This window comes from Salarias fasciatus, chromosome 19 (genome assembly GCF_902148845.1).
Source record: "Salarias fasciatus chromosome 19, fSalaFa1.1, whole genome shotgun sequence".
NCBI lineage: Eukaryota > Metazoa > Chordata > Actinopteri > Blenniiformes > Blenniidae > Salarias > Salarias fasciatus.
In genome coordinates this window covers 14,003,002-14,021,930 of record NC_043763.1, presented here as the reverse complement: position 1 = coordinate 14,021,930, position 18,929 = coordinate 14,003,002, and the positions used below count along the sequence as shown (strand labels likewise).

Below are 18,929 nucleotides of genomic sequence, written 5' to 3'. Positions count from 1 at the left end.
TGCGAAAACGCGGCGCGCCTTACCTTTAAACTCCTCGCCAAAGTCACGGCAAATCCCGGAGAAATGTCAGCGATAAAGAGTGCAGAGGCTAAAGGAAGTCCAGGTAGAGGCAGTCAGAGGGAAGCTTGTAAATATGGTTCTTTATTGCACACATGACATTTGTTTTCCTTTATTTTTTCTTGTTTTTCTTCTTTTTTTTTTTTTTTTTTTTTTGGTGTGAGCAACAAAAACTGGCATTACACGTTTTACACCCTACTCGAAAATTCTCAGTCTAACCCTTCTATAAAAACAAGGTAACACAAAACAAAGACTACTTCACATAAAAACTTACAACTCCACAAAAAAAAAAAAATAAAACCTCACAGATATTAGTGCACCACTAAATGGATGAGGAGCTTACAGTATAAGTCAAACTCTAAATTTGAGAAAAATGTGTTTTATATATATATATTTTTTACTGTCATTAAAAGGAAAAAAAAACACAAAAATCCAGAGGGGCTTAAAAAAAAAAAAAAAAAAAAAAAAAAAAGGATTTTGGTAGCATTTGCCCTTTAACCACCTGAGACCAATACTGATTGGTTAACCTGCCGTTTAACTCATTGGAGGAATGTTTGTTAAACAGAAGAAAAAAAAAAATAAAAATAAAGAGATTGACAGGTGAGGAAGGTAGTTAGTAGGTAAATACACTGAATGCCCTGTGGCAGATCTGGACGGGCACTGAGAGGGGCAGCTGCAGCAGGAATAGAGAGCCGCTCTCGGCGCGTCCGATCCCAAACAGGAACCATTAAGCCGGAGTTTAATGGCGGGAAAAGGCCTCTGTGACCAAAACTCCTCTCTTTTGGTCAAACTTTTCCCAGAAGATATGTACGCTGTGCTGAGAAAAGGTAAAAATAAAAGCAGTTCTGTGTGCACAAAAACAAAAAAAAAAAAAAGCTTTTGGTGAGATAAAGGGAGACAGAAAATTGGCACTTGAATGATAAAAGTAGAAAAATATATAATTTCCCAATCTCAGACAAAAAAAAAGGCACTTTTAACTCCCAGCTGCAGTATTTTAGGCAGTGTTTGTAGAACATTGTGCTTCGTAGAATAACTCCCCACTCACTGTCCTTTTCATTAGCTCGCTCCTTTTTCAAAATAGATTTTTGAAGCAAGCCACTGAAAAACTCTTGGATGTATAAAAGCTCAAAAGATTTACCGCAGCATAAATATACGGACGGATTTTTTCCTTCTTCTTTTTTTTTTTTTTTTTAATAAAGCTGTTCGTTACAGCACAGAGGAGCCAATCAAAAACATCAAAAGCCAATTCATAAATAATAATAAAAAAAAAAGCTTATGCTTGACATGTGTATGCAAGTATTTAAAAAAAAATGCGTGTAATCCAATCTCTGCCTCGACTTGCTGGGTGAGCAGGTGTTAAAGAGGCGAAAACACCCGTTTCTCACATCAAAGACACAAAAATGTTAATTTGAGACAGCGGAGAGATGTGAAGTTTGATGTTAGACACTTTTAATCCCGACTGTGCCGAGACACGAAGAGCGCTGCAACAGTTAAGGCCCAGCTGGTGTTTTTTTTTTTTTTTTTTTTTTAAATTTGTTTTGTTTTTAGAGGTAAAAAAATAAAAGAAGATGTGTGGAGGCACCACTCGGTGGGTTACAGTCATAATCAGGATTAATGAAGTTAATCTTCCGCTCGTGTCAATACCTCGAATTAGTGGAGGAGGAAGAAAAAAAAGCCGAATGAACCCGGGGACGAGTGCACGGTCACAGCAGCAGGAAGAACAACACACACACACACACACACACACACACACTGGCAGTGTTTCTCTCTCTCACACACACACACACACACAGGACAGAAACAATACAGAGCAGCTCGCTGGGAGCCGTATCAGCGTTTTACACTGGAAGAAACAGGAAGGTTGTTTTGATCCCAAAGTACTTGGTTTTGGCATGGCGTGCTGGTGTGTGTGTGTGTGTGTGTGTGTGTGTGTCTAAGCATTATAGACGCTCCCAAACGGCCCCAGCATTAGCTGTTCTATCAGAAAGCCGACCGAGGGGAGAAACTTTCACCGAGCAGCTGCTGATAACTGTAATGCTGCTATCCAGGCACAACCAGACCAAATTTAAAAAAAAAAAAAGAAGAAAAAGAGCTTTCGACATTCATGTAACTGTCATCTTATGAATTTGCCCCGAGTGTCTGTTGTAAATAACTCAGCACATCTACGATGTGTGGTGATGAGATGTTCTGCTCTACATATTCACAGTAAAATTAATCCCTTTGAGATGACTAATACGCAGTATTTCTGCACAGATTGTGATTAGTCCTGCACTAAGTAATAGTCAGAGAAAGGATGGCTGTGGAAAATGGGAGTTTTAGCTTTAGGGATTAGGATGCTTCTATTTTTTTTTCCCTTCCCTTTTTCTTTTTTTTTCTTTTTACATACAGTACTGCACAAACATTTTATTCGAGGGCGACAAAACGCAGCAGAGCACTCAGAAATAGAGGCGTAAATAATTGATTTCCATCATGTGAATGAGGAGACATCAGCATTTACTACCACTCCAAAAAACAAAAACAAAACAGATCTTGTCAGTACACTTGCAGATTGTGAAGGAATTTTTCTGAAGCAGTTTTTTTCTTCACTCTTCAGTCTCATAAACAGACTCTGCTATGTTGAGATCAGGACTCTAAAAACGGCACATGGTGATTTTTTTTTTTTTTTTTTTTTTTTGAATGAATATTTGCTTCATGTTTCGTCTTCATCTCGAGTTAGTCAGCACTCTGACATGATGGAACAGGACCATTTCTTTCGGGAAACTTTGTGCAGAACTGTATATTATAAAATAGAGGTGGAGGCAAACTCTGCAAGGACAGAGGAGACGGTTCCAGTTCTGACAGGAAATCCTGAGGAGACGGGAGAAAACAAACGGCTCTGTCCTCGCAGAGAGTGCGTCCACTTTGCGTTCGGTTGAGGAGAGAAGAGCTCACCGAGGAGTTAACCGGTTCCCTCAAGCAGCGTGCACAGTTACCCCCCCCCCCTCCTGCCCTCTCGCCGTGGGGTCAGTGACACAGAAGGACAGGAGACACCTAAGGACAGCGTGGCCTCGGAGAGAGACGGCGGGACACAGCAGCAGCGCCGGGGCTGAGCGGAGGAGGGCAGGTATGAAGAGTGTGAGCGGGTTTCTCCAGCAGAGGTGAGCGGGGGCGTGAGCGGGAGTGAGGAGGGGGGGGGGGCGCTTATCAACTCGTGCACTTTCCAGTTAGGTGGTGTGTGTGTTGTAGCTCCACGTGTTTGTGTGTGTGTGTGTGTATGTAGTGGGAAGTGGTGGCCAGACACTGGTTTTAATTGTGTTAGTCCGTGAACCAGACCAAGGTAATACATTCATGAAACTGGTTAAAAACACAAGACAAAAATATCAGCAAGTTAGTAAAATTCTTACTAAGAATGTTTTATTAAAATAAATGCCAAGAGGTTAATAAGAAAAATAACAGCATACACCATGAAAACTAAATGCAAGCATGTAAAAATACTTATGACAAGAAAACTAATAAAGTAGCTAATGAGTTAAACAAGCTGGGAATTGGCAAGAAAAACAAAATATAACAGGAGGGGGGGGGAAAAAAGGCAACACTCCCCACAAGAGACAGTTTTCAAGGAGTAAAAGAGACGGGGGGAGGAAGAGAGGGCCGTTTAAAGAGAAGGGGGGAGCAGGGGGGGCATTTAAAAAACAAAAAACGGGGGGGGAAAAAAAGCACTCAAACATGATTAATATACATATAAAATGAGATTAGAAAAATACATTATAAACCTGTAACAATGGCTGTTAATTACATTATCATACATGTAGTAGGCAGGCCAGAGAATACGGTAGGTAAAGAGTCGACCTTTCACCTGATGGACTTATCCAGCCTTTCCAAATGACACAGCAAGTTGTAACATTGCAGAGGGACATTTTGTTTTTCTCTTAATACTGTCAAATGCTGAATAGCCATCTCTTGCTCCACTTTAATATTGCATTTCAATTTAAAACAATAACACTGAAAAAAAAAAAGGAAAAAGAATAAAGAATAAATTCATTGACCTTTCGGTGTAACAGCGTGATGAAAGAGCTATGAGTAGAAAAAAAAAAAACAAAAACAAACCAAAAAAAAAAAACATACTGCCAAGGGTTATATCGGATCTACGACTTCCTCAATTTAATATTATGAGTCTATTTCACCTTCTGGCAATAAAGTGTCAGTTGTTTCAATAGCTGAGAAGCTCCTGGCTGCGAGACGGGAGCGACCCGCTCCGTCCGTCATAAATCTGGTTGACTGTATCGATGGCCGAGCCGCCGGGTCGGCGTCCACTGGACGCTTTGGCTTCGCAGCTGTTGAAACAAACTGGCACCGAAGGGGACGAGCCCACTGCTTTTTTTTTTTTCTTTTTCTATTCATCCTCTTCTACTGTCATGTTTTTTTTTTTTTCTCAGCTCATGATCGAGGCAGACCTACCGGCTGCTATGGCAGTTCAAAGTTCAGATTTGTTCTAGGAAGTTCATCACAGTCACAAAAAAAAAAAAAAAAGAAAAGACAATATTTCATATGATCTTTAAATGAAAAGGACAACAGAGGCTGCTCATACAGCAGAGTAAAGGGCCATCAAGTCAAGGAAAAGAAGAAAATAAAAATCATCTCAGGAAGACAAAACCATGGCACATATTTTTAGCTGGTCAAAAAACGACTGCTATTCTTTTTGCATAGAATAACTTCGGTAACGCCACGGTGCGTGGCGGCTACCCTGCTCCTCTGTCCGGAGCGAGCAACGCGAGCCGTTCCTCTCTGCGCCATCTTAAGTGGGTGCTGGATATTATTGAACACAACTGGAATACTGGAAAACAGAAACCACTGTTGATAAGGCACTTTGATTCCATCCTTGGAGGCCGCCGCGGCGCCGCCGTCTCGGGTCTGATCTTCGCTAACGTTCCCAGGGGTTACGACTGTTTTGGTCTTCGTCTTCCTTCCCAATCATATTCAAGCAGTAACAGCACTTTTTTTTTTTTTTTTTTTTTTTGTTTTTCCTCCTTCCTTCAACCCACTCGGTTCTTCTATTTTCTCCTTTACGGTTTTAAACTTTTTTTTTTGTTTAGTTTTTTTTTCTTTCTGATTTTGTAACTGCAAGTAAAGTATCAAAAGCTAAAATTGCCAAAAATAGATTTTTCAATGTTTTTCTCATCTCCAGCACCCTGTAAAATTATCTATTTTTTTTGTTCTCTTCTGTATTCGTATATGCAATGACAGATATCTACATTTTTATATATTTATATATATATACACACATTTTTTATATATATATATAGATATATATATATATATATAAGACGTATGTATAAAGCAATTTGAACAGGCAGGCATGGCTTTCACATCCTATTTTTTCTTGAGAGAGTTGAACAAAAGATTTGTGGGCTCAGAGGCTCGGCTGCGATCACAGGGAGGTTTGACACATTGTGGATGCGCTTTTTCTTCTTTCTTTTTTTGGGGAAGAGTGTTAAAAGTTTCACCTTAAAAAAAAAAATCTGATTTAAAACTTGACGTTTCTAGCACGCGGGCAGGCTTCAAACGTGCCGACCGCGCGTCCCAACTGGTGGTAAAAATGTTAATAGGGTTAAAAAGAAAAGACAAAAAACGAACACAAAAAAAAAAAAAAAAAAAAAAAAAGCACATTTAAAGAAAAATGGAAACAAATTTGGCCGAATAATGAGATGAATAAAATGAGGAAGTAAATTGTTTGGCAATGCGGCTGATAAAAACAACTGAAGCTGGGTATGATGACAAAAAGCAATTATGTACAAAAACTTCAAAGTGCCCTTCCCCCTAGCGATGCGCTGTAATCGAGTAGCGTGTTGATTTAGTGTTAATTGCCTATGTTCACTTCTGGGGGAAAAAAAAAAAAAACACTGAGCGCTAATGGGTCAAAAATCATCTAACTGAGAGGCTGTCTGTCTCAGCCGAAGGCAGGCACCAAAAACTCACACCCTTCCAAACTCCAGAATCACAAAGAGAGCCCTCTGTGAGACAGATGCATAATTGCAGATATATATAATTCACTTAAAAACCCTTTGGCTAAATATGCACACTTAATACTTTTTTTTATTTCTATTTTTTTTTTTTTTTAGTCTTTGTGATCACAGCTCAGCTAAACTCATTGAGATATTTTTTTTTCTTTTCTAAATACATCAGGCACTGTATCGTGGATGTAGTGTGGATGGGGGCGTAGCAGAGGACCGCGGCTTTACGCACTGATCCGATGCCCCCGAAGCCTCAGCACACCCTACTTTCATTGTAGTATTTATTAAAAAACACACACACACGCGCACGCTCACACACACACACACACACACTCACACAGACCCATCAGCCCAAATAGTGACCTTCCCGTCTTGCCCTTCGTCAGACTTCCTTAGTTTCTGTGGCCTGCTTCCAACATTAGTTTTTTGTGTTTTGTTTGTTTTCCAGAGATCATTACCTGTTTTATTTTAGCTAAATCTATTTTAGCAGAGCTAATTAGTCACATATGAACAGAAAAAAAAAAAAAAATCAAGTGGAGAAAAAAAAATGACTCAAAAGAAAAGCAATTAAAAAAAGACAGGAGAAAAAAAACAACACATAAATCATGAAAAAAGCTTTTTGCAATCATTTCAGCCATGCTTAAAAAAAACAAAAACAAAAGAAAACAATAAAACAGACAGGAAGCTGTTTAGAGGGGCACACCCAGAATGTGTCAGCTCATAATTACATTTTAGAGCTCAACAACTGAACTACATGTGGAAAATGACAGAAATTAAACAAGTTAATGTGAGCGTGTGTTCTCGTTCCTTCTGTTTCTTTTTCTCTGACAGCAGGTGGGTGTCGGGGTGGACGGCGAGCGGGTCGCTGCTCACCGGGACGAAAAGGACAGTTCTGTTTTTCTTTTTTTCTCTTTTTTTTCTGTTTTGGGAAAGGGTGGAGGGGGCTTTTTGGGGGGGAGGATCAAGTCATCGCTCTGAAACCGAGTGGTTCGCGTCAAATGAGATGACAAACTTTGAATCAAACGGGTGAGGTCACCAAATCAGAGCAATTGGAGGGGTGGGTGGGGGGCGGGCGGGCGGGCGGGGTCGGGGTCTTTATTGCTTTAAAATTCAGTGCAGATTCGTGACTAATACCACAATCACGTCCACCCAGTGTATGATTCATGAAGAAAAAGAAAGAGAAAGAATGGGAATTGAACTCAATGAACAGAGGGGAAAAAAAAATATAAATGAATAATACACAACTTGGTTGGGTTTTCGTTGTGTTTCTGTGAAGATTCTCCTTGGTTTCTATTTCTTTTTTGTCTTTTTTTTTTTTTTTAATGTCAGAACGTGTTAGGGTAACTGTACGGGCAGGCGCCTCTCTCTCTCTCTCTCTCTTTCTCTCTCACTTGCGTCCGAGAGGCTAGCAAAAGGCAATTACCAGTTAACTGATCAGCAGGCAGGCTTGGGGCGGCTCGTCATTGGGTGAAGAGTTCAGAGGTCAGAAGGTCATGTGTTAGTTGCCGGTGGCGGCTAGGTGGTTAGAAACAAAAACAAAACAAACAGAAAAAAAAGATAGAAAGGATATTAGTGTCAGCAAGAAGAGACTGGAATGACATCATTTTAACAATAAAATGAATGCAATCTATCATGTCGCCCCCCCCAACCGCCCCCTAATCCCCGGCAGTATGAGATGAACCCAGCTAATCTCATAATCATGACGCGCTCACGTCATGATCCCCATCTACTAAAGCCCCGCCCAGAATAAGGTGGTTTAATTTAAGCGCACATTGCCCCCAAAAAACAAACCCAAAAAAATAAAAAATAAAAATAAAAAATTAAAAAAAATAATAAAAAAAACAGAAGCAAAGAGAAGTTGAACAGACAAACATAAATCTAGTGTTTTTAGTGTCTTTCAGGTTGGAGTGCAAGTTACAAACAGTGTGATTAGTGGTAAGGAGACTTAACTACTGTTCGGTGAGGAGTAACTGGAGCTAGTGTTAAATGTGCAATGAATAGATGAATCGATGCGTTCCGATTCCTTCTCTTTATTTAGCAGTATATTTCTTTATATAATATAAATATACACAAAAAACCATAAATACATTTGATATAAAATGCTCAAATATAAAATGACAGTACCTCAAGTACAACTGAAATATTAAAAATGTGTTGTTGTTTTTTTTTTTTAGCTTGATTTCAATATACTTGCAAATACATGTGAGAGAACGCGAGCTATCTCCGCTCCGTGTCTGTGCGTGTCTATCTTCCATAGAAAAATAAAAAAATCCAAAATAAATTCAAATTTCAAGGTGAAATGGTGACTGGCAGCAGCGTGGCTACGTGTCTCCTGCCTGTTGTGTCTCAGATACAGTATAGAAATGCTTCTCTCTCTTTATTTTTTTTTCCCACTTTCTTCCTTTGCTCCTTATGAGCCGAGGAGATAAATCATGTATGGGAACAAGCCTTTTGCCCCATTTTAGGCTCTAATCTCACGTCACAGGAATGTCATTAAACACCTTCAACGCTGCCTGCGAAGCACGACCTGTGGCGGCTTCACAGCTGCACAAACCCAAACCGCTTTTTAAGATATACTTTTTGCCTGAGCTTCGACATATACACAGTCTACACACACTGTAATATGTTAAGTACTACATGTAAACAAAATGTGCATACCACAATCAACCATTTAGCTGGCGTGTGGATGTATGGGGGGGGGGGGGGGGGAAGGTGGTGAAGGCGAGGGAAAGAAAAACGAAACAAAACAAAAAAAATAAAAAAATAATAAAAAAAAATACACACAATGTACAAACTCCCAACTAAGGCATTGAGGCATAATAATCATTGAAATGCATCAGTCAATAGCAAAGTGTAGCTAGGAGACTAAACTGACCTCTGTCAGCGGTCACAATCCTTTGGTAAGGATGGACCCGCGTGTCATGCCGTCTCACTTTAGTAGCCATTGCACCTAGATTGTAACAGGTCCACAAGGTTAGAAACCGTTCACTTTGGGGGAAGGGGGAGAAACAGTCATCTTTTACAGTAAGAACATTCACATTTTTTTTTTTTAACCATTATCATATAATGTTTGGATAATACAACAATACACAGAATAACATATTACAGAATATAGTACATATACACACAACACGCACATCTTTGCTTTTTTTAATACATGTAAAAAAATGCAGTAGAAAAAAATAATACACCTTTTAGGAGATTTGCTTGGTATTTTAAAAAAAGAAGAAGCATAACTTAAGTACTAAAATTCCACAGTGCTCAAGAGAGTAATAAGGGGGGGCTCTTTGAAAAAGGGGGCAGGTAAAGGCTACGGGCTCCTGGGCTGTCTAGAAAAATAATGTGATTCTTCCTGTGAGATCCAGAGAGAAACTGAGAGAAATTTGTCTCTTTATTTTGAAAGGTGGGGAAATCCAATACCGCTCTGATGGTAATTGAATCGCGCCAGACACCACCTGCCTCTCTCTCCCTCTCTCTCCTTCATTTTCTCTCCCCCTCTTTCGCCACCGCTCTCCAGGTCAATCTGCTCACCGGTGGCAGGGTCTGTCATTTCCCCCCCTGTATTTGTCACAACTGATTTCGTCCCGCGGGCCGAGGCCGAACGTCGCACAAACAAACTGCTTGTGTGTCACAGTGTTTTCAGGTTTGGGGGAAAAAAAAAAAAAAAAAAAAAACGGTGTAGAAGGAATTAACAAAAATATTTCAAGCCTTCCCAGAGGAGGCGGGGGGGATTGGGGCGGGGGGGGATAAGTTTTAAAATTCAACGAGGATTTAGCTCTGGCAATGTAGACGGCGAGCTCTTCCTGCTGACTACGCAGCCAACTACATGACTCCGGAGAAGCAGATGGCCTGACATTTCCTTATTCTCGGAGAAGCCGATGGAGGCTGGATACAGTAACGCGGGCGTCCGAGCCAAGTCTGCGCGGGAGTACGAGAGCGAGCGCGCGTTTCCACAGGGGCGCCGTGTAGCTGAAGGCACCGATCGATAGAGTGAGTAAATAAAATGCACTAAGCTGGTGTAACCCTGCAAGTTAAAGAGAAAAGCCAGTCAGCTGCCCCTGTCTGTTCTGCACAGGACTTGCGCCGGCACCTCAGACGCACAGGTCAGCTGGATCGCGCCCGCGTCAGCCGGCGCCGAGCGACGCCACAGACTACATTATAGGAGCTGTGTGTCGGATTAAAGCTTGAAAAGCAGCAGACGAAGGCATCTCCTGTCCCTACTGGCTCGAAGACAAACATATCGTGTACATATTGGACTATTTTTGGCATCTCTTTGGTAGCAGAAGTGTCGAGCTTAAAGCACCGTAAAATATAAGCAATAGAGCCATCGAGGTGCTGAGCCGGCCTCCTGACACAGAAACTCGGGGGGGACGTCAGGTATTAGCACGGGGGCTCAAGTTCAAGAGGGGTGAAGCTGAGACAATGGAGAGAGTGGAGGGAGAAGAAAGAGGGAAGTACTGGAGGAATTTAATGAACATCCCCAGTGGGAGTGAGAGAGGGACTATCTGCAGGCATCAAGGCCTGCCTGCAGAGAACAGCGCAGAGAAATGATTTCAAAAGCTGCAGAAATCCGAGGGGATCTGCCGCCAGACTGAATATGCCTCCAGGCCAGTGCATGAAAGGGTTAGAGAGCAGGCTGCGTGTGTGTGTGAGTGCGTTTCCTTCAGTGCGCCTCATTTCACACAGAGGCAAGTCCTCCTCTAAGAGTGGAGGCGATGTAAACCTGAGAGCGTGACTGTCGGGCCAGAGTGTAACTGAAACAGGGAAATAACCTCAGCCTGAATAATGAAGAGACTTTTCCAATAGCCTAGCCCTCACAAGGTAACTGCTGTCCCCCCTTTGCCATCATAACAGAGTCCATATGAGCCACATATAGCTGGTTTATCCCATCACCAAGAGCTTCACCAGTACATCCACCCTGTGAGTTTGTTTTGATCCTCAAGTGGACACGACATATTTACCTTTCAACAAGTCCTGACTGTGGCTCAGGGAAGCCGCGTCCAGCACCCCGGCTCCGGGGTAAAACAAGCTGCCCTCCTGTCCGGGCTGGCTAAAGTTGGCCGCTGTACCTGCTGCACCCATGCTCCCCCAGGCTCTCTTACCTAGAACCCCACTGTGCTCGATGGGGTACTCCAGCAGGGAGGTGGGTGCCAAGGCGTAAGGGTACTCGTAAGGGGTGGTGTAGATAAGCCCGCCATCCGGTGTGGGAGGCACCAGGGTGGGGGTGCCATTGGGCAGCATGGCAGCCATCTGAGTGGGCCGGATGAGGTTCATGATGGGGGCCCCTGCTGGTGTCGGGGGCCGGAGTGCCGGGGGAGGCAACACCTGACCTGTGGGGGCCGCTATGAGGCGGGGGCCCTGAGCGGCTGCTGCCGCCGCTGCAAGAGAGAACGCAAGGGTGGCTGCCATAAGCAAGAGAGCAAAGGACAGGAGTAGAAAGAGAGAAAGAGGACAAGAGTTCAAAGTGCCATGTGGTAGATCATTGTCACAGATGAACAGTGGAAAGGTGAAAATACAAAAAGGAGGAAAGGAAAAGGAAAAGGAAGTGGCAGAGACAGAGAGAGAGGGAGGGAGAGGGGAGAGGAGCAAAAGGGAAAATTAGTCCATGCAATGATCATGGTGGTGAACCACAAAAGCGACAATCTGTTGCAAAAAAAAAAAACAACAAAAAATAAAGAGTCAACATAGCCAAACAAAACTAAAACAACCCCACACACCAAAACACAAAAAGCACAAAATACTGCTGTCATCCCAGTGCATTTGAAGCATACCGATCACCAGAGCAGCTACACGTCAAGCCACTGGAAATGGCATGAGACATGTCAACAGAAGAGGAGCCGTGACCGTGTGCAGAGAAGCGGTTTTCACAAGCGAAAGCCAATTGTGACCCTGACGTGAAGGCGGGTGTGGAGGTGCCTCCAACTTCGAGGCGGCCGCGATTTAGAGGGATTTCAGTCCTCTGCACAGTCAGCAGTCCTTTTCAGTTCCATGACAAATGAACACACAAATATACTTCTTCCAGAGGTTATGCATCAGCACGTGCTATGAGCCGTGCCACACAAGCTTCCCCATAGGCAGGTCAATTAAATCAAGAGCTATGGAAACCGTGGTTAGCTGGTAGGCTGGCTGATCACGGCTGTCCTCTGAGAAGTTGTTAAATATTGAAGATCCACCACTGATATGAATCACTTAAGCTTTTATACCATAAATTTCAGCCCAAGCATACAGAATGACCCATTTAAGACTGCATTTTCCACATGGTACATGCACAGGTTGTGGATTAAGTGCCATTTACATACAGGATGAGGGCTGGGTGTGATTTGCTTGTGTTTGCATTTATAATTTGGGGATTACAGATCAAAGGGTGCACATGTGTGATCTAGTGACTGACATGCAAAGTTTAGCAGGTGGAATACGGCAATGTGCTCAAAGCTTCAGGTCTGCCAAGAGCAAGTAACGCAAGAGCGAATGCAGGGGGGAAAGGTGGATGGAGGGATGGATCCAGGAGGAAAGAATAATGGAGAACAAAACAGAGGTACTCCTACTTATGGATGGAAGACAGACTGAACTGTTTGGAGAGAGAAGTCTGCATGTGGTCAGAGAAATATGAAGGTATGTACACAGGAGAACTGATTACACATTAATTTAGTCAACGTAAACACTGTTAATTAATGAGAAATAATGGAGAAAAAAAGCTATATTTCCCTGGTATAGCTGGAGTGTAGACTGTGCAGTTAAAAGATTAGTCATGTTTAGTGTAAAATGGATGGACTGCATGAATTAGATGCGTTTTCGCTGAAGCTCACTCACGTGTTTTGACGTTGTTGTCTCTGTACGTCCCGTTGAGAATTGCGAGCTCCATCAGCTGCATCTTCTTTAAATTGTCTTCTCCCTCCGCCTGCGAAAGACAAAATATTTCAAACGTACGTTAACTCCTCGCGCGCTAATTCCACGTGACAACCACTTCACCTCAGCTTCTGCTGGGGTGTTACAAAGCCACAGCGGGGCAGCCGGATCACTGGGACATGACATGCCCTCTGCTCTCCACCGGCGTGGGCTGGATTTGGTTTGGGTGGAACAGAAATGAAGATAAGCTTAAAGTGCTGTTGTCACGGCAGAGTGCCTTGTTGTGACTAAAATGCTGACAGAGACATTAAGTGTGGGAATGCATATTCATAATCCATATCAGAATGATAATTACTGTAATTTTCTTTGCTCCCATGTGCGCAATCAAATGCGCAATAACCGCCCTGGCTAATGTCAGTCCTGTCAATTAATGTTTGGATAAATAAATACAAAAGCAGCAGCCACTGTCATTATCGCCAAATTAGGGGACTGAAATTATTCACGGAAAGCAATTAAGATAGCACCCCTCCTCCCACTCGCACCCATCCATTCCTCCCCCTTTACTTTCTGCTCCGCTCCTCCACCCCCCAAACTCCATTTGCCCTGAAGCTACCGAACACTCAATAACCATGACAACACAAAAGCCCCTGTGATTTTCCAGGTTGTACATCATCATTTAAGCAGGGCCTTGAATCTCCCACTGAAGAGTGCAGAGAGGCTGAGAGAAGCCTCCCTGACCTCCAGTCAACCTCATGTGAACTTAATGATTTTAAGCTTTTTACTTCTGCTCAGGACACTGTGGCGCCTTTTTTGCTCGTTATTGCAACACACACACACACGCGCAACATCTGCATGTAAACACATCATCTGCAGGCAGCCTGTTAGCAGAGCGGCCATACTGAACCGCCTCCGTTCCTCTATCTACGCGCTGTCTCCTGGACTAATTCACAGTTCAACAACAGTCTGCAGTTCCATTCAGGGAACGATAAGGGAAGAAAAGACGTGGAAGGGGAAGAGAAAAAAAGAACGAGGGCTCAGAGTTAAGCCCTCCCCCGAGACTCCTCTTCAGCGCCGCCACAGAGAGAGGAAGAGAAAGAGCGAGGTTAAGCAAGAGAAAAAGTGACAGAGGCTGGTCTCCCTTGACTAAATATAAGGCAGTGGCTTCAGAGCAGTCACAATATTCAGCTGTGTGTGTCACTGTGTGTGTGTGTGTGCGTGCGCGATGTTTAGTGTACCACCGAGCTGCCAATTAACGAAGCAAGAAAATTCTCCCCCTCCGTCTGTACCTCCACTGTGCTCTGCCTCTTTTCTTTTAATGGGGAAGTCTTAAAGCACAACAGTGGCGGCAGATTTTCCTGAGCTGCGGCTCTTCTCCCTGCTCAGACAAATCAGATGCTCCTAATACAGCTGCTAGTGGTGAAACATGCATCATTTGCATTTACATATTTCTCAACAAATTTCTTCTTATCATAACTGCAATGTTATTAATAATGGATCATTTTTGTACTAATTTGCAAAATGTGAATATAGTGTGCTATTTATTAAATGAAATTCTCAGCTAAACATTAACAAGCAATTATCTATAAAGACACTATCTTTTAGGGAAAATCACAAACATGTTTTAGTGTTGAAAGGAATCAGCGTTCCATCTTGAGCCTGAGAGGTTGAGTAAGGGTCATTTAAGCAGCGTTGCCTCTAAATGAACATGGCCAGGGTCAATGGCTAACATGGCTAACACGGGCCACTGAGCCCTCTTCGGTAGAGAGCCAAAATCACTACTAATTAGATGCTGCAATCTCCAAGTAAACAGTTCCACGCATGAATGAACGAGCCGTGAAATAGCTGCCATTCACACCTAGAAAACTGCTGAGTATTTATTATTGAATCACATATTTCTTCTATATCTGTTTTTATTCCATTTCCCTGTGATGCTCTTTTGTTATTTACACCACAGAGTCAATCAGACCTAAACAATCTTCCATTGCTACAAATTGCCCATGTTAAAGCAGCTGGTTTTCTTCTTTGATTCTCTTTGTGCGTGTCTTCACCACAACTGTGTCAGCAGTTCTTTGGAAATGGGTCAAACTGACTTTCGAGACAGAAAAGAGAAAGAGAAAATGACTGCCTAAAATGAGAGTCTAACACCACCAGATGCAAATCATGAAGAGTGCTGCATGTGCATTACTTTCAGAGACTAATAAGCTACAACAACAGTAAATCAAGCTTTCATCTTTGCATTTGTTGCCATATGGAGAGCTGTGGACTCAATATCTTTTCTTACTGAGGCTACACTTGCAGCAAGTCTGTTCCTTGATGCCTTTAAAAGTAGTGCTGTTGCACAGGAGCACACTGTGTCCCATCAGGACCCTTGTTTTTTTTTTTTGGCTGCACCTAACACCAGCCTAACCTGATAAATCAGGCCAAAATAATGAGCACATTTTGGGTGTTGTTAGAGGTGAGGCTCCATATGAGAGGTAGATTATATGGGGGCTGCTTTGTAACAGGCTGCAGATCGGGACAGGAGCATGCTGGGATGTGGATGTTAAGAGCTGCCTGTGTGTTGGTGTGTGTTGTATGATGATGGATCTGCAGGGTTGTGGGGGTTAAACGGACGCGGGGGAAGAGGATGCCACCATCCATCCAACTCTGCATACGTGGCATGCTGCCTGTTGAGAGGAGAGAGGAGCCGAATAAAGGGCAGCGAGAGGGGAAGAGCACAGATGCTGCTGCTGCGGGGATGAGGTGTGTGCTGCTGTCTGTGAAATGTTTGTATTCTCAGTGGAGGACAGCTGATATTGCTCCATCTTCTCACTAACACCGTTTGTTAGCTAAGCCTGCAAACCCTCGCAGATAAGTTTCTGATTTACATCTGTAACAAGCTCATTTTTCACGTGCTCGAGATGGGAAAAACGTGTCCTGCAACAGTTCTTCCTCTCCGTTTTTCTTCTTTGTAATACCCCGAGGAAGAAGTGTGAGGAATACTGGCTCTAAGGTCTGAGCAAGACAATTTAGATAGCAGATCCAAAATGGCTGAGGACGGGAGGTGTGAGATCAGAAGAAACGAAAAAAGGAAAGTGTGCTTGTGACGCTGCTGGAGTGGAGATGGATGGACTTGAATTGCATAGCCACGGGTGTACTACGCCAGCTTCCTGCCAGAGAGACGCAGCTTAGATGAGTGATGAACAGTGCCGGGGAGAGCCGTTAACACTCTAATGTTGCCTTGCTCAAGGTGTCGTCACAATTAACAGGCTCCTCCGTCAGCATGCGCAGCCTGTATTAAAAGAGTCGCTCAGATGCAGCTACCACCAGCATCGTGTGTGTGTGTGTGTGAGTGTGTGTGTGTAATGATCTGGCTGAAGGGATTCCCAGGAGAGGAATAGCTGTTGGATTACTGAATGAGGAAGGAGGAAGTTTTCCCTTTATCATCTCTAACATGCATGTGCATAACAAACACGCACATCCTACCGCTCCTGTCCATCAGCGAAAAAGCCACTCAATAAAGCTGCTCTATCCATAAGAATCAGATTCAATCAATGAGGCCTATTTGTGAAATCAGCAGAGCGGTAAAAGCTATCAGGGACAAGCAAGATGGAGGGATGAGGGAGGGAGGAGAAAATCGGTGGAGGGAAGGAGAAAAGGGGTGTGATGAGCTAAAGTAGGTGAGCCGTGTCCCACTGCCTACCTGACAACCCAGCCATGAGGTCACTGGATGCATGCTTAATCACTGTCACGCTCCACTATTTCAAGCCTCTTCTGATCAAAGCCGGCGCCGCTATAGCAGATGCATGCAAACTGCAGCTAATAAACCCGTTATTCCACACAGCAGAGCTTGTGTTCAAGGGTATGTGCTGCATTTGTTGTGGGATGAGAATTAGCAACGGGATGAGTGAGGGGCCTCCCGCCCTCAGCCGTCCCTCAGTTAGCCCGGCACCGGGCCCTTTGCTATCCATCTCACCCACGGTCAAACTCAACAGGCGCCGGGATTAGACCGGGTGAATGTGCTCATGTCCGTAGCTGCAACTAAGGGGGAGTTTTTGCTTATATCTGGCAAGAGTCACTGTCTATGCAGCTCAGCTAACAGTTCAGAGAGATGAAATGATGAGTAAAGAGAGAGGGAGAGATACAAAAAGAGAGGTCGAACAGAAGAGTACCGGGAGGAGAGAAAAAAAAAAACATTGCACAGCCAAGTACAAGAGAAAGCGTGAAAGACCGTCTTTGAGTTGGTGGAGATATGGAGAGATATGAAGGAAGAAGAAAGGGATAGCTTGAGAATATGAGACAAGAAAAGACAGACAGCGTAGTGAAAACCAATTTGTCTGCTCCCCAGTGGGCTGACACTGGCTGAGGCCTGCTTTCCTTCCCTGGCCTCACTGCCAGTCATCACAAACAGGCGTATGCACACATCCAACTATACGCACACACACACACACACACACACACACACACACACACACACACACACACACACATATCTTAGGCCTGAACGGGGCCGGGGTCAGGCTCTCTCCAAACTACTCCAATTACCTCAGCAGTAAACACAGCCTGCCCCGGCTGCCTCCTGGGATACCGCGAGAGGCAGTGTGTGCAGACCTGAGGATGAGAGAGGGGGGAAAATCTGCAGAATGGCGTGGAGGAGGTGGCGGCGGCGGTGGTGGTAGCGAGAGCCTCGGGGAGGGAGGAGTAGATGACTTCATGTAGGGGGGTGGAACTGGTAGCGGCAGCAGCTGGTTTTCCCCCCGATTTCCTTCCCGTTCTCTACTCCCTTTTTGGTTCCTTCCCAAACTCTAACATCTGGAGGGAAATGATTACTCCTGCCACGCTGCCAACACGACTTATCAACAATTCCACACTGTCTAGAAGAAGTGGAAGGTTGGAGAAGAGGAAGGAATGAGCACTTGTAGCGGGCTTCAAGAACATCTCCATACTAAATAAATAAGTGACGGGAAAGTTTAATCAATTCAAGGCAACCAAAGCAAACTCAGCATCTGGATTGCAGTACAGGCTGAAAAAACCCCAAAACAAAACATGAACAACAAATCCCATCTCCATGTTTGTGCTCACACCACTGTAAATCAAACTGCAGCAGCCAAAAAAAAAAAGCAAGAAAAAAAGCCAACGGTACTTAGGCGTCACAAATAGACACCAGTTGATTTTCCAAAACAATATATATCCAGTACACAATCACACACACAAAGGTGCATCTCAAAAATTTTATTATGATTGAAAAAATGTGTTGTATTTATCTACACTTAATTGTTTCAGACCTTTTTGAAATGTTTTTAGGCCCCTTAAAAAAACAAACATCAAAAACATGATCTGATAAAAAAATTCAAATTTCCTTAAGTGCTGTACTTTCATATTGTCATGATTAAGATATTTGAATGTATGTGGAATAAATCTAAACTATATTGGAGACACACACACACAGATACTGTACTTCAGATATATCCATACAGCACAACAACGAATCAAACCTTTTTCCCTTTCCAATAACAAGACTGAATCAGTCAATTACAATGGAGAAAACGTAAAAGATAACTCAATCACATCTAACATTTTTTGCTTTTCTCCTTCATAAAAAGCATCTTTAAAGAGTGCCACAGTAAGTGCTATATGTCCTCTCTCAAATTCACTGTTGCGCTTTCAAAGGCAATTTTCCTTCCTCTGCCGTGCTGCTCAGCTTTTGTGAACGTATCTGCCAAGGGAATCAGGCCTCAACTGTATTTTCCCCTTTCCCCAAAAGACTAACAACGCAATCTCCTGCAACTCCCCCCTCTTTCACTGTCTTATACCTTCACAACACTCCTGCAAAGCCTCTTTATTTCTCCTTTACACCCTTCCACACTTCCAGACAGCTCTGTTGGGGATGTGCGCCATTAGTCATGCTAAACCACCAACACACTAGCTCATTAGCATAGAAGTGAACCTGACTCCAGTCAGATTATTACAACGCATCACGGCTGCTCCGCCCCATTACTGTCAATCACGCAGCTTACCGGGGTACAGTTGAAAGTGGCACGTTACAAAGTGGAGAAC

General features: G+C 43.4%; 1 protein-coding gene across 6 annotated transcripts in view; it reads right to left on the bottom strand.

Moving 5' to 3' along the window:
• Positions 1–443: 443 nt before the first annotated feature.
• qkia (QKI, KH domain containing, RNA binding a) overlaps positions 444–18,929 on the bottom strand; it is an 81,220-nt gene continuing 62,734 nt past the window's right edge. Inside the window, exons 5-9 of one of the 6 annotated variants that reach the window (XM_030116604.1) lie at positions 12,858–12,945; positions 11,009–11,449; positions 8,923–8,997; positions 1,268–7,562; positions 444–457 (exon numbers count right to left, since the gene is read on the bottom strand). In XM_030116604.1, the coding sequence (XP_029972464.1) occupies positions 7,546–7,562; positions 8,923–8,997; positions 11,009–11,449; positions 12,858–12,945 (621 nt within the window). In that variant the 3' untranslated portion in view covers positions 444–457; positions 1,268–7,545. Of the gene's footprint in view, positions 458–1,267; positions 7,563–8,442; positions 8,998–11,008; positions 11,450–12,857; positions 12,946–18,929 lie in introns of those variants that run through there. The other 5 variants (XM_030116607.1, XM_030116603.1, XM_030116606.1 and 2 more) reach the window with 5 other exon arrangements.